This window comes from Chelonia mydas, chromosome 2 (genome assembly GCF_015237465.2).
Source record: "Chelonia mydas isolate rCheMyd1 chromosome 2, rCheMyd1.pri.v2, whole genome shotgun sequence".
Lineage (NCBI taxonomy): Eukaryota > Metazoa > Chordata > Testudines > Cheloniidae > Chelonia > Chelonia mydas.
Window position 1 is genome coordinate 10,236,787 of NC_057850.1, and position 15,245 is coordinate 10,252,031.

Below are 15,245 nucleotides of genomic sequence, written 5' to 3' on the forward strand. Positions count from 1 at the left end.
TCAAATACTGCTTGTATAAAAAGTCAGTCAAATATTTTTCACAAGAAAATAGCATTTAACAAAACCCTTTTCTTTATTAGAAATAGTCTTCATGAGCCTGGGTATTTTAAAACTGTTCTCTAAAAAGTACAGCCTGGTGTTTTGTAGCATTGGTCTTCTGTTAAGGACTGTTAGAGAAAGATAGGAAAAAAGACCTGCAACATTTTATTAACGATAAGGAGAACTCTGCTAAGCAGCAGCTACTAAGACTCGCAGTGCTGTGTAAGACAGACATCAATTTGAACCTGTCTTAACGTATACATCTTTATCTTGTGTTCACTTATGCACGTTCTGTGGGATTGTGGAGTTACCCAGACACGTTTGTTTTGTTTTTGTTTTGTATTAGCATTCAAAGGCCCCAATCAAAATTGATGCTCCTTTAGGCTAGGCACTATGCAGAGTAAGGGACACTCCCTGTCCCAAAAGAGTTTACCATTGGGCTTGAAACAAGATCCAGCAAGAAAACCAATAGGAGAGAAGTGCTGGGTAAAAGAAAAAAAGACCACATTAAAAATAATTGTTTTACATAGAATCACTATGTTCATAACTTGATGATCTGAATCATTTAACATTTAAACGATCTCTGTATAAATGTCAGTAATTCCCACTGGTTCCTTGTCTATTGTATGATTTCCTATAGGCATCATGGTAGAAATGAGGAAAGTTTTTTGAAGGAGGAGAGTATAGTAGCTTTATGGGAAAGGTGTTCCATGCATGAAGGGCAAGGTGGAAGAATGCACAGAGACTCTTGTGGGAGATGTGAACAAGTGATGGTTGTAGCTTGCATCACTGGTGCAGTGAAGGGGTGAAATTTAAGACGCAAGAGCAGATAACAAGAGAAGACCAAAATTGTAAGATGTCTTAAAGGGGAGGTTAAGCTTAAACTTGATGAATGGAAAATGAGAAGCCAATGGAGAGATTAAACCAGTGAGAAAAATGAGCAGGAGGATGACTTTTTAGCAACTATGTTTTTTTAATGGTCTTGGAGGTGTTGATATCAAAAATCACTGTCAGATGTCTGGTGGTGTTACTGAGTTGGCCAATGAATCTTAAAAAAGGTCCATCATGGAGCCTTTCCTTTTAGTTAATGAAACATTTTGAGAACGAGTCGGTGAGGTGCTGAGAGGAGAGATGAACATGCAGTCTCGCAGACCCTTATGAAGCGTTCCACAGAATGAGAGCTAGAGAACTGCTATGCTAGACTCATCTGTTTTCAGACAAATTAGTTCAGTTTTAATTGGAGTGCATTTTCCATATATTACTTCAAGTGATCACTGGTTTCTCACCACTGGAGAACATTGGTATGTTGTCCACATCTGTCACTCAAGCAGGTAGTGACCAATCCAGGGTGTCTGCCCAGGTTTCATCACACCACAGAGCACAATTAATAGATAAGAGGACTGTTTTTGTTGTGTGGCTCACCACTGCACAGAAATGGTCGTCTAGCAGTGACCCAACCCAACACAGCAAATGAGCTGATAAGGTTTGGACAGCATTGGCAGTTAGGAAGGAGAGTGGGTATGGGTGGGGAGAAAACTGATCAATCTGAACAATAAAAGAGGTAGAACAATTCTCTCCATCCTTCTGCTCAGACAAAATAGACCTAAGACTGCACAGAAAGAACTCCCTTAAGCACTTGCCATCTGAAAGCTTATCTTATGCAGTTCTGTCCAGATAGTATGCTCAGGGTGTGGCTGGAATGGGCCAGTTGACTGCTTTGCACAGTTTGCCCTCTAAGTCTTGCTCTCCTCCCACTTTAGTCCAGAAGGAGGTGATTGCGCTAGTGGAGTGGACAGGAAATTTTGCTAGGCAGGGGAAGACAGCTAAGGAGGAAGGAAGACTGTGAAGAGAGAAAAGGGAGAACCTCACTGGCTGAAGGTGCTAAAATAAGATTCTTGTTGGCTGTCATCCTGCCTTGATTAGCAAATGAGAGGATGTACTATGAGTCTGATCTGGCAGCAAGTTGGGAGTAAGCAAACATCTATGTTTCAGATATTCTAGAAAGGTTAGCGAGATAAAGATGCACTTACTGGAATGAAATTGGGCCTGTCTTTGTTACCTACATCTTCTTATTCTAGACTGGACATGCCCTTAGCTTGGTTTCTGCAAGTTCTCCTATAGCAACACAGGCAACTTGTTTAGTTCACTTTTATGATCTCAGATAAGCAAAAATTAAACTGCAGAATTAAATATGAAAAGAACACTGCTAGAGAAATTTTGCAGCTGCAGCAGCTTAAAAGACTCCTTTGTTGAAATGACACTAAAGGTAGTTGCCACACCCCAGATATTGCTGCATGCATATGGAGACATCTGCACTGCTCCTCCAGAGGAGATGTCTCTGCTCTATTGGCTGAGAGAATTAATACAGTCCAGCTATCAAGATCTCTCACTGCATAAAGAAAGTTTATTTTGAAGATTCCTAAAATTTTCTTCCCTTGATAGAAAATTTGGACATTAAAATATTAAAAACAAGGTCACTAAGTAACCCAGCCTACTCACCCGGATCTTGCTAACCAAACTCTAAAATTTCCTTTACACGCTGAGAAAACATCTGACTATTAAATACAAGTTAGGGCATGTCTATACTTGGAAATTTACCGGCATAATTATCCTGGTAAAACTTTGACAGTTGAAGGCAACTGCATCTGTGTTTTCCCCCTGAGGGGAAAGGCACCCTCAGCGGCAAGGGCACCCACTCTTAATTTTCTGGCTCCCTAGCCATCACCTCTCTTGTGTGGAGACATGCACCCTCTCTCCTTCCTGACCGGTATTCCCAGATTGCACAGTTCCCTGTCTACACTGTGAATTCCCCAGCAAAGTCAGACTGCCTAAACAGGCCAGCTCCGCTGCTTTGCTTTCTCTTCAAGGGTAAATGCCACAGCTATAAGTTACCACACAACTCTTTCTAAGCCAGCACATGAGTCATTGCCTGCCTTGTGGGCCAGTGGCATGTGTGCATTTGGTGCAAGCAGCTCATGGCCCTCAGAGACTAAGTACGGGCTCTTGAGACGAGAGTGGCTGAATTGGAGGATGTAACGGAGACAGGGAGGTACATAACCGAGACTTTCCATAGTAGAGCGGTCCTATCCTCAGTCTGACAGCCTCTGTGCTGTTGAGGAGGATGGAAGTCTCGAGGAAGGAGAGCATCAAGCTGCAATGGAGAGAAACAATTACATAGTTGGACCCTCCTTCCAGATGATGTCATGGTGTCCTCTGACACTGAGGATACCTATCCAGGGGAGGAGACCCCTGTTATTAGGAAAAGACAAGTAATAGTAATGTGAGAGTCAATTATTAGAAATGTAGATAGCTGGGTTTGTGATGACCGGGAGAACCACATGGTGAATTGGCTACGGGGTGTGAAGTTTGCAGACCTCTCATGACATCTAGACAGACTTGGGTGAGGTGCTGGGGAGGAGCCGGTAATAGTGACCATAATGTAATTAAATTTAACATCCTTATTGGGGTGTGGGGAACACCAAGGACATCCACCTCAGGAGCATTTAACTTAAAAAAGGGGAGCTACACAAAAATGAGAAGACTAGTTAAATGGAAATGAAAAGGAACAGTTACAAGAGTGAACTGCCTGCAAGTTGCATGGAAACTTTTTAAAATCCTAATAGAGCAGTGGTTCCCAAACTTTTAGCAACCTGTGAACCCCTTTTGCTAAAATGTCAAGTCTCGCGAACCCACTCCTGAAAATGAATATTTACAGGGATTTTCTCCTTTACCTGAGTATAAATTATAAAAACAGTGATCTTGGAACTATAAAATTTGTTTTTATGACAGGTTTATTACACACTATTTATCATTATAGTATTTTTATTACATTATGAAAACGGCAACACTCTTCCAAGATCTCACTTTGAATAAGCCTGTTATAAGACAAGGCTCCTAGGTTTCATCAAGGAGTATCAGATGTGAAACAGCATGAAGGTATTTAAGAAGCCAGTTCAGAGTTACTCCTACACAAGCATTCAGGTCTTGAGCAGTCCAGGCAAACAACGCATATTTCAAAAAGCTTAAACTTGTTCATAATAATTTTAAAAACAATACTAGCTGCCTGTTTAATTTTAAAAACAGCAAAAAATATCCACCTCCCTTTCCATTTCTTATAAGGAGTCTTGAAGTTTAAATCTCCTCAGTGTGATAGATATGCTTGCTTTGATCTGCTTAGCTCTTGGAAGTCCAGGGGCTCCATGCTGCTGGCCCCATGCTGCCCGGGGCCTGTAGGGACAGCTCTGTGCGCCATTAGGGAATTTTTTCCCGAGAACCCCCTGTAACATTTCGCGAACTCCCAGGGGTTCACTCCAGTTTGGGAACCACTTTAATACCGCTAAACCTTAAGCTATATGTATACAATAAACAAAATAAACGCAGCATGAGAACCAAAAAATGCCATCATGGCTAAACAACAAAGTAAAAGGCAGTTAAAGGCAAAACGACATTTTAAAAATTGGAAGTTAAATCCTAGTGGGGAAAATAGAAAGGAATTTAAATTCTGGCAAGTCAAGTGTAAAAGTGCAGTTAAGCAGGCCCAAAAGAATTTGAAGAGCAGCTAGCAAAAGACTTAATTTACCAGCAGGGTGGGTTTTTTGTTTTGTTTTGTTTTTCTGCTTTTGTTTTTTTTAAAGTACATCAGAAGCAGGAACCTGCGAAACAGTCACTGGTGAATTGAGATACTCAAGGAAGACAAGGCTGTTGTGAAGAAGCTAAATTAATTCTTTGCGTGCGTCTTCACTGCAGTGGATGTGAGGGAGATTCCCACACCTGAGCCGTTCTTTTTAGGTGACAAATATGAAGAACTGTCCCAGATTGAGTTGTCAATAGAGGAGCCGATGGAACAAATTGATAAATTAAACCATGATAAGTCACCAGGGCCAGATGGTATTCACCCATCAGTTTTGAAAGAAGTGTGGTATGTGACCTATCACTTAAAATCAATTTATTTGAGCATAAGCTTTCGTGAGCTACAGCTCACTTCATCGGATGCATCCGATGAAGTGAGCTGTAGCTCACGAAAGCTTATGCTCAAATAAATTGGTTAGTCTCTAAGGTGCCACAAGTACTCTTTTTTTTTTTTTTTTTTTCCTTTTTGCGAATACAGACTAACACCGCTGTTACTCTGAAACCTGTCACTTAAAATCAGTGTCTTTACCAGATGACTGTCAGATAACTAATATCCCAATTTTTAAAAAAGGCTTCAGAGGCAAACCTGGCAAATTACAGGCTGCTAAGCCTACCTTCAGTACCAGGCTAATTGGCTGAAACTATAGTAAAGAATTATCAGCTTCATAGATGAACATGATATGTTGGGGAAGAGTCAACACAGCTTTGAGGCATGTCTTCCTTTTACGAATCTCTGAGAATTCTTTAAGAAGGTCAGCAAACTTTAGACAAGAGTGATCCAGTGGATAGTGTACTGGACTCAGGAAAGATTTTGACAATGTCCCTCATCGAAGGCAGGCAATTGGGATAAGAGGGAAGTTCCTCTTATGGATCAGTAACTGCTTAAAAGATAGAAAAAAAGAGTAGGAAAAAATGGTCAGTTGTCACAGTGAAGAGTGATAAATAGTGGGCTCTCTCAAGGATTGGTACTGGGACCAGTGCTGTTCAACATATTCATGAATAATCTGGAAAAAGGATAAATATTGAAGTGGCAAAGTTCGCAGACAATACAAAATTACCCAAGATAGTTAGTCCAAAGCTGCCTGCGAAGTTACAAAGGAATCTTAGAAAACTGAGCGGCTGGGCATCAAAAATGGCACATGAAAATTAGTGTTGATAAAGGCAAAGTAATGCACATTGGAAAACTTAATCCCAACTATATATACACAAAATGATGGGGTCTAAATTAGCTGTTACCATTCAAGAAAGAGGGGTTAGAGTCATGGATGGCTTTCCAAAAACATCTGCTCCATGTGCAGCAGCAGTCAAAAAAGCTAACACTGTTAGGAACCATTAGGAAGGGGCTAGATAATAAGACAGAAAATATAATACCACTATATATGTCCACACCCTGAATATTGTATGTAGTTCTGGTCATTCCATCTAAAAAAGATATATTAGAATTGGAAAAGGTACTGAGAATGGCAACAAAAATGATTAGGGATGTGGAACAGCCTCCATATGAGGAGAGATTAAAAAGACTGCGAATATTCAGCTTGGAAAAGAGATGACTAAGAGGGGGTATGATAGAGGTCTATACAATCATGAATAGTGTGGAGAAACTGAATAAGGATGTGTTATTTGCCTCTTCACATAACACAAGAACCAGAGGTCACCCTATGAAATTAATAGGCAGCAGGTTTAAAACAAATAGAACGCAGAGAGTCAACCTGTGGAACATGTTGCCAGGGTATGTTGTGAAGGCCAAAAGTGTGAGTGGGTTCAAAAACTAATTAGACAAGTTCACAGAGGATAGGTCAATCAATGGCTGGTCAATCAAGATGGTCACGATGCACCTATGCTCTGGGTGTTCCTTAACCTCTGACTGCCAGAAGATGGGACTGGATGACAAGGTATGGATCACTTGATAATTGACCTGTTATGTTCATTCTCTCTGGAGCACTAGATACTGGGCTAGAGGGATCTTTGACCCAGTATGGCCATTCTTATAGATTCATAGACATGAAGGTCAGAAGGGACCATTATGATCGTTTAGTCTGACTTGCTGCACAATGCAGGCCACAGAATCTCACCCACCCACTCCTGCGATAAACCTCTCACCTATGTCTGAGCTATTGAAGTCCTCAAATCATGGTTTAAAGACTTCAAGGTGCAGAGAATCCTCCAGCAAGTGACCCATGCCCCATGCTGCAGAGGAAGGAAAAAAAAAAACCCCAGGGCCTCTTCCAATCTGCCCTGGAGGAAAATTCCTTCCTGACCCCAAATATGGCGATCAGCTGAACCCTGAGCATGTGGGCAAGACTCATCAGCCAGACACCCAGGAAAGAATTCTCTGTAGTAACTCAGATCCCATCCCATCCGACATCCCATCACAGGCCATTGGACCTATTTATCATGAATAGTTAAAGATCAATTAAGTGCCAAAATCATGTTATCCCATCATACCATCTTCTCCACAAATTATATTACATATTCTTAAGGTAAAAGCATTAGAGAAAACATATTAAAAACAATAAAAGAATCTACACACACTTTTAATAAGGTTACCAGATATCACTCCCTGACTCCAATAAGGGCTCTGGCTGGTGAAAAGTCCTTCAGACCCCACCTAGGGGTTTTTCTGTTGTCACAAATTCGGAATAGCTGTTGGCTCAGAACAAGTATGCCCATGAATCTGAGATTTCCTTCTTTTTCTCATTCAAGTCTTGGGGCTTGTCTGCACATAAACTGCTACGGCAGCACAGCCGCATCGCTACAGTGAAGACATTATCTATGTTGACAGGAGGGTTTCTCCCATCAGTGTAGGTACTCAACCTCTCCAAGAGGTGGCAGCTAGGTCAACAGGAGAATTCTCCCATCGTCCTAGCACTGTCTACACCTGGGGTTAGGCTGGTTTAACTGCATCGCTCAGGGGTGTGGATTTTTCACATGCCTGAGCAACATAGTTATATTGACCTAATTTCCTAATGTAGATCAGGCCTTTGATCTTTTCTCACCTAACAGATGCTAGCAGACAATGGGTTTTTCCGCAGGGCACTTCCTTCAGCTTCAAAAGGATGGGTCCAGAGATGGGTAATTTGCATTCCCTTCCTCCCAAGTATTTCCTAGTAAACTTACTCAACTGAAAATTTGATCTTGCTTTAAGAGAGTTCTCTGAAACTCATAACACTTGCCAGGGTTTACATTAATCCTGCCTCCCCCTTAAAGAAGTTGCATATGATTCCACCATAATACATCAGCATTTGCATTTTTAATATATTGAACTAAAATACTTATAATTAATAGAATAATGCTTAACTTAATTCAATAAGATTTGCCCAGGATGTTAGAGGAAATTGCCATATCTGACACAATAACTATTCAGATAAATTTCATTGTGTAGACAAGCCCTTAGGCATAACTAGTTTGGAACCTTTCTAATTGAACTAAGGTCATGTCTAAACACAGAAATTGGAGTAATTTATTGCCAAAAACCACATTTAATGCAGAGTTATGGTTGACCAGCAGTTCCTCAAACCTCGAAGGCACCAGTATTTAAACATCTGGAAACCAGGAAATAACGAATTAAGGTGAAATAACTCTGTACTTCCTGGGTTTAAAGACACAAATTTAAGGTACAAGATTATCTCGAAAATGAGTATTCAACACCAGGGACTAAGGTAGACTTTGGAATGGGGAGGAGAACACCTTATAAGATGAATGGATGAGTTCACACCTCTGAAAACTGTTGTGTCAGGATGTACTAATCTCCGTATACATGTGGATTTTAGAGCATTTTGAATATGTAAAAGCAGCTCATGTCATGGGGCACTGTATACTGGGAACCTCTTGGCCAACAAATGAGTCCAGTGTGTTCCACTAACTCTACTCCTGGCTCTAATGTTGTGCAACAGTATTCTGATGGAATGGTAGTGCCACCACAGTTAAGGTTGCACCAGGATTTCCATTTTAATTGGGGTGGAAAAAAATCTGCATAAAGTCTGTCTTTTGGGTTAGAGTAGAATTCCTAAATGTTGATTGTAATTTGTGTGCTGTTCAATTTTATTATAGCAGTTTTTTGTGGAATAATGTAATCTGAAGTTTCCCATGACTTTTTAAATGGGCCATGTAGCTAACAGTATTCTAGTGTCTGTCACTTCCCTTTTCCAGAGAAACTACAGCACTTTAGACATTAATAGGTGTGAATCTTTTGGTTTCCAGAGACTAGATTAACTACTATTTTTAATGTAGTTTAGAATGTGAGGTCTTTGTGCTTGGCTTGAGTATTTGGGCGTAGCTCCATTTAGCAAATACTGAAGCCAAGCACAAAAGATTTAGCATACTAATTTTGTGAGGAGCATTGTGGCTAAGTAATGAGCTTTAGGTTCTCCATATTAGACAACTGGGTCCTAGTTCCAGCCCTTAAACAAGTTCTTGTTTAGCTTCCCAGGTGCTCCGTTAACTCACCTGTAAAAGCTAACCTACCTCCTGTGGCCTTGTTCAGTAAAAAGGATTGTGAAGTATACAGAGTAGTTAACATCAGTTGGGGAACAGGTGAGTCCAGGTTTGCTGGCTTCCAGCCCAGGATACAGGTTTTCATCTGTTAATTCACTATATTTTTAAAAAAGCAAGGGATGAAGACTAGGTTTAAAAATGCATTTTTAAAATGGTATTGAAGCGTGTGTGTGTGTGTTTACTCTTCTCACTGCATGTACCTAATGTGGATAATTTTTGTGATGGATATTTTAATTTGTGCTTTTTTTTTTCCCCCTCCTCCCCCCCCCCCCCCTTTCAGTGCTTGCACCTCCTCCACCATTGCCACCACCAATACAGGGATATGCCTTTAAACCTCCTCCTCGACCAGATTTTGGTACTTCTGGAAGAACAATCAAACTACAGGCCAACTTCTTTGAAATGGACATTCCTAAAATTGATATCTACCATTATGAATTGGATATAAAGCCAGAGAAATGCCCAAGAAGAGTTAACCGGTAATATCATTATACTTTGCATTCCCCCAGTTTTATTTATGTTTTCCCTCCATTTACACTTTTAAAAAAGAGGAACTTTTAGAAGCTAGGGTCCTGTACAAGCTTTCACTTAGGTCACCTGGGGACATGGATATCCTTGTTGTTCATCAGATGTGGTAGTATCTTCCCATTTGAATACGTCCTGCTTTGTGATATCTATCAGCAAGCATTATTTCTGTTAGTTTGGTTTCTCCAAGTCTTCCTATACCAACCTAGAAATCCCACCTGACTTTTGTGGTGGTTGTAGCTTATTTTGAGTGAAGTTTTCAGCTTTTGATCCAAAATTACTGGTGGCATAGGCAGGCACAACTCCATTAGCTTGAGTGGAGTTATTCCAGTTTATACAAGCTGTAAATTTGACCATTGTTGTTTACTGCTTAGTTCATAACTAAGTGGAGTCAGCTAGCAAGCCCCTTAAAAGGGGAGGTGATATTACCAACAACTTGTTTTCCTGTCTTCACCTACTGACAGGGGGAAGTAAACCCATTTGTCTGTGCTGGTATAAGAGGACTTTGGAGAAACTAAATTATAACAGGTAAGAAATTACCCTCCTTCATCATCTTCTGTATTAATGGAAGATATGCAAATGAATACAGATAGTGAGGCCAAAAAGGTATGGATCAATTTTGCAAATTACTGATGGCCAGGGAAGCAAAAAAAATATATATTTTTCAGTTCACCTGTTACAAGTATTGTAGTGCAGTCTCTTTATTATGAAAGTGCAACTTACAAATGTAGAATTTTTTTTTAACCTAACTGCACTCTTATTAGACAATATTTAACATGCATGGAATACAAATAGCTGTTCTATACTGCACCTTCCTGCTCTGTTGGATTATTTTTAAATGTAATATTTTAAAAACAGTTTAAAAATTGTATTTAACTTAAAAACAAACATAATGGGCTAAGATCAACACTGTAGTAACTCCATTGGAGCAATTTCTCTTCTTCCACCCGTGCAACTCTATTGATTTCAGTGGAGTTGCATCAGTGTAAGAGAGTACTTGAAAAAAATCTAAGTGGAGGTTGTTTAAAAATCATGAAGAGTCTTGGCAACTGAAGTAATGGTGACCACGTCAGTGCAGATCAGGGAAAATCATGTTCACAACAGGTAGTTGCTTACCAGTATAATGTTGAATACATATAACTGTTTGCTCAGATCTGCCTTAACTCATCAGTAGCCATCATGATACGGTGATGAAGGTCATTGTAAGAACCTGGACGAAGAGACACCGTTTACTGGAAATTAAGATCCTATTTGCACTTTTCATAATTCCACGCTATGTCTGTTTTCCCAGTGCAGCGTGGGAAAAAGAGTTTATTTACAAACCTAGTGAAGTCTGAATTTTTTGCTTCAGACTCAAACAGAAAACTTAATTTGCTTACAGTTAATATTGCTCAACCCCAAATCCCATGGACACCACTACGAAAGATGGTTAGAAGACAAAGTTGGAGAAATTCATAAGGCATAAAATTGTAATAGTGAGTGTTATTAATCATCTGAACAATTTACCTAGTAATGTAGTGGATTCTCTATTGAAGTATTTAAATCTAAGAGGATCTCTTTGGAGGAGATAAGAGGAATCAAAGTGGTTATCTTTCTAAAACAGTATGTCATAGCTAAATCAGAAGTTACAGGCTTGATGCTGAAATTACTGAGTGCGGTTTTATTATCTATGTTATGGAGGGCAGACTTGATAATAAAAATGGTCCCTTCTTGCCTTAAAAAAAATCTAAATTTATGAAGTGTCAAGGAAATCACCAATTAAGGCAATATTCATTCTTCACACTACTTAAACGCACTCAGACTTCTGTCTTAGGGTTTTGTACTGGCACATACCACTCTACTGTGTACCTCCCATGTTAACTAGATTTTCAAGATGAAGTGCCTCATGGATTTCAACTTAAATGTACTTATAGTCTCAGTGATGTCCTTCAAGAGATTTAAACCCAGATGTCTGGAATAAAATAATTCCAATAGACTACAAATTCCACTACAAACTCATTTGCATATCTGACATATAACCAGCTACAATACACATTCCAAATTCCTCTGCATCATACTCTAATGCACAACCTATAATTCCAATCACACTTTTTAATTTGTAGTCTTAATAGTTATGTGTACTGGTAAACGCTGTTGTTGTTACATGAAAAAGTACGAGCTCACCTACTCCTGAGGGCATTCTGTGCCAAAAAATTGAAAATTCTGTGCAAAATATTTTAAAATTCTGCAAATTTTATTTGTCAAATAAATGTGGAGGCTCCATCGTGGTATTGGGGAGCACAGGCCACTGACTGCACAGAGGTGGGAGATCTCTGTGCAGCTTCCCCCAGGACGTGTACCCAGCGGTGATGCTGCACCCAACCCTGACGCCACACAAGGTCCAGCTTGCCCAAGAGCCATGCCCTTCTGTGCCAAGTGCAGCAGGTATGGGCAGGCAGGCTCAGCAAGGCAGGATCCAAATGTGGAGAGGCTTAGTGTGGGGGGATCCAGGTGTAGATTGAGAAGGTTATGTGTGGGGCAGTCTGGGTGCGGGTGGCTCAGTGAGGGATCCAGGTGTGGGGGGGATCTGGATGCATAGGGGCTTGTTGGGGTGGAGGGGTTCTGGGTGCATTGGTAATGGGACTCTGCAGGGGGGTCCAGGTGAAGGTGGTTGGAGCTCAGCAGGGGGAGCGGGGTGTCTGGGTGTTGCGGGGAGGCTCATTGGGAGGGTCTGGGTATGAGGGAATCTGGATGCTTGGGGGTTGGGTGGATGGGAGAGCAGCTCCCTGTACAGTGATCTCTCCCCCTGAGCTGAGGAGCGATTGGGTGCAGGGAAGGAGGGGGAAGAGTTTGCAGAGCTTCCTACAGCTGGGGGAGAAATCTAGGGGTGAGTCTAACACAGCCCCAGATGCCGTGCAGGGGAAGAGGAAGTCCCGTCGTCCCCAGCCCAGCTGGGACTAGCAGCTAAGCCCGGCACAGGCTAGGAGCCACCAGCTGGGTCTTCCCCAGTCCTGCCCTCTGTCCCACAGTGATTTACCTCTCTGCCGGCTGCCCTGGGCACCCAAAATATACTGCTGAGGACGGCTGCATGACCGCTTTTGTGACTTCCCTTTGCTTTTCCATCAGAAAGTTATTTTTTCTGTGGGGAAGCAAAGAAATCTGCGGAGGACATAAATTCTCCGCATGCGCAGTGGTGCAGAATTCCCCCAGGAGTAGAGGTCAGAGTCAAGATTGTTATTTGAGTGTGATGCAGAGGAATTTGGTGTATGCATTGTGCACAGCCCCAAATCATTCCCTCTCCTAAATTCTTCCTTTCCCAATGCTGTCCTGCTGCCTAGCCCATCAGTTGTGTTCTGCAGATGGGAGCCATGGAGAAGAGCAGCTTATATTACGTACGTGTTCTATCTCATAGAATAAACAGTAGGTAAAACACTGGGGCTATAAACTTTCCAATGAGAAATCAGGATCAAATTTAGTAGTCCCAAGAAACAGAAACAGTTTGTTCTATGAAATTTTCTTTGCATAAAATCAACTTCCATTGTCTCTTCAGATGAATAAAATGAATATGATCTTTCATGCTGAGCTGTTGATAACCCTTCATGTAATAGCCATTGTTTTTTGTTTCCTCTTGATTACATAAACATATTGGGGTTCTTTTGGTACTCTGTTCAAATTATGTGATAACTTAATTTTCTTTATATTTTCAGAGAAATAGTTGAGCATATGGTCCAGCACTTTAAAACACAGATCTTTGGGGATCGTAAACCAGTATTTGATGGAAGAAAAAACCTTTATACAGCTATGCCACTTCCTATTGGGAGGGATAAAGTAAGTTTTAAAAATAAATTTCTAGCCAGAGGTTTTAATATAATGGCTTCTCACATTGTGACTTCAAGCCTTTTAGGTACCAAGTGATTTTATACTTAGAGTAAATCCCTAGACAAAGACCAGTCTTATTAGGGCATTCTGACACAAATTCCAGATAAAATAACTCACACTGTGTCTGTGGTCTGAGTTCATATTATAATACTTGTCCCTTTAGAATGCAAGCTCTTCAGGGTAGGAACAAGTTTATTATTAATGACTTGCATTATGGGAGTGCTCAGAGGCTCAAACTAATATTAGGGCTTCATTGTGCTAGATACTGTACAAATTCTCAGTGAGAGACCCTGAAGAGGTTGCTTACAGTTTAAATAGACAAGATAGACAAAGGGTGAGAAGGGAAACAGAGATTTGGAGAGATGAAGTGAGTTGCTCAAGGTCACACAGCAGATCAGTGGCAGAGTTAGGAATAGACCTTGGGGCTTCCTAAACACCAGTCCAGTGTTCCATACGCTAAACCACACTGTCTCCAACTGTCTCTTACAATGTGTTTGTACAGTACCTAACTCAACCAGACCTCTAGTCATTACGATTATACAAATGTCTACTATTTTATGATATCAAATAGATGTGCTACAGAAAAGATTGGATTATGCCCCTATCTTATCGAACAATTGTTACTTAACCACAAACTAATATCTAAGAAAACTATGAATTGAGGATTTAAGATTCTTAGTGACCAAAAGACTCTTTATCAAATTCTTCGCTTAAAATTTATATCTTGTTTACTTCTTAGAAGATTTCTTCTTCTGTGTTGCTACAGAATTTAACTCAAGCAAGAATCTCTAATCTAAAGTATTCTCAACAAATGTACTTCTAACTTCTAAAGCTGTCTTCATGAGTTTGGCAAGTCCTATTGAAGCCCATACTGCAAAAGTTAATTGGCAACAGCGGTATTGCCCAGCTTGTGTATTTTCTAGTGTCCATTCTATGACAAATAGAAATATTTTAAACTATGCATTTAACCAGAAAAACAAATAGAAAATACCATATACATGTCTGGTGGATAAGCTAATGCTGGTGTTGAATCTCTGAATTCCTTACTTTTTGTTTTACTGTAACCTCAGTATTGAATTAACCTAGATGTGTTGCATTTAGCTTTTTATTTTATTTATTTATTTATTTATTTTTTAGAGAAATTGCTTGTCCTTAGTGGTAGCATTTAAATGGTCCTAATTACATTTTATATCTTGAGTAAGCTCTTCAGGGCAGGGACTGTCATCAAACATGTTTGTGAAAGGGAGCCCTACTCTTGATGCTTTAAATTCAAAAGTCTGTCTGTATTAAATGATATGTGGAGGGAATTAAGTGTGGCAACAGTTTCTCAGCAGGAAACATATTTATCTCTCATCTAGATTTGCCATTCCTATGGGTTTCCTTCTGTTCAACTGTATGGAGTTGAGGTCAGACCTGGCATTCTGGGTAGAGGTGATATTCCTCTCAAAATGGGGAAAGCCTCAATTGCAGCTGGCAGGGAAAGACACAACAGGCAGATCCTCAGAATTCTTGCTTTGCCTTTCCCCAGAGCACACGTTTGCAAAAACTGACCTCAAATTCCTGCACTCAAAAACTTTGTTTTTAGTTAAAAATTAAAAATGCCTCAAAAGCTGTGAGAATGAAAATGGGGGGTATAGAGGAAATAGTTTTGGAACGGTAATTCCAGTGTTTTGCTTCAAAGTGAATACTGTAATTATAATTTG

The 15,245-nt window shown here is 40.3% G+C and overlaps 1 protein-coding gene across 6 annotated transcripts in view; it reads left to right on the forward strand.

The window, feature by feature from the left end:
- The window catches only part of AGO2 (argonaute RISC catalytic component 2), a 113,606-nt gene that overhangs the window by 28,048 nt on the left and 70,313 nt on the right, over nt 1-15,245 (forward strand). For 4 of the 6 annotated variants that reach the window (XM_043539042.1, XM_043539041.1, XM_037891964.2 and 1 more), the window contains exons 2-3: nt 9,443-9,638; nt 13,371-13,491. The exons of 1 other annotated variant lie outside the window; for it this stretch is intronic. In XM_043539042.1, the coding sequence (XP_043394977.1) occupies nt 9,443-9,638; nt 13,371-13,491 (317 nt within the window). Of the gene's footprint in view, nt 1-9,442; nt 9,639-10,148; nt 10,213-13,370; nt 13,492-15,245 lie in introns of those variants that run through there. One more of the 6 variants, XM_037891967.2, reaches the window with a different exon arrangement.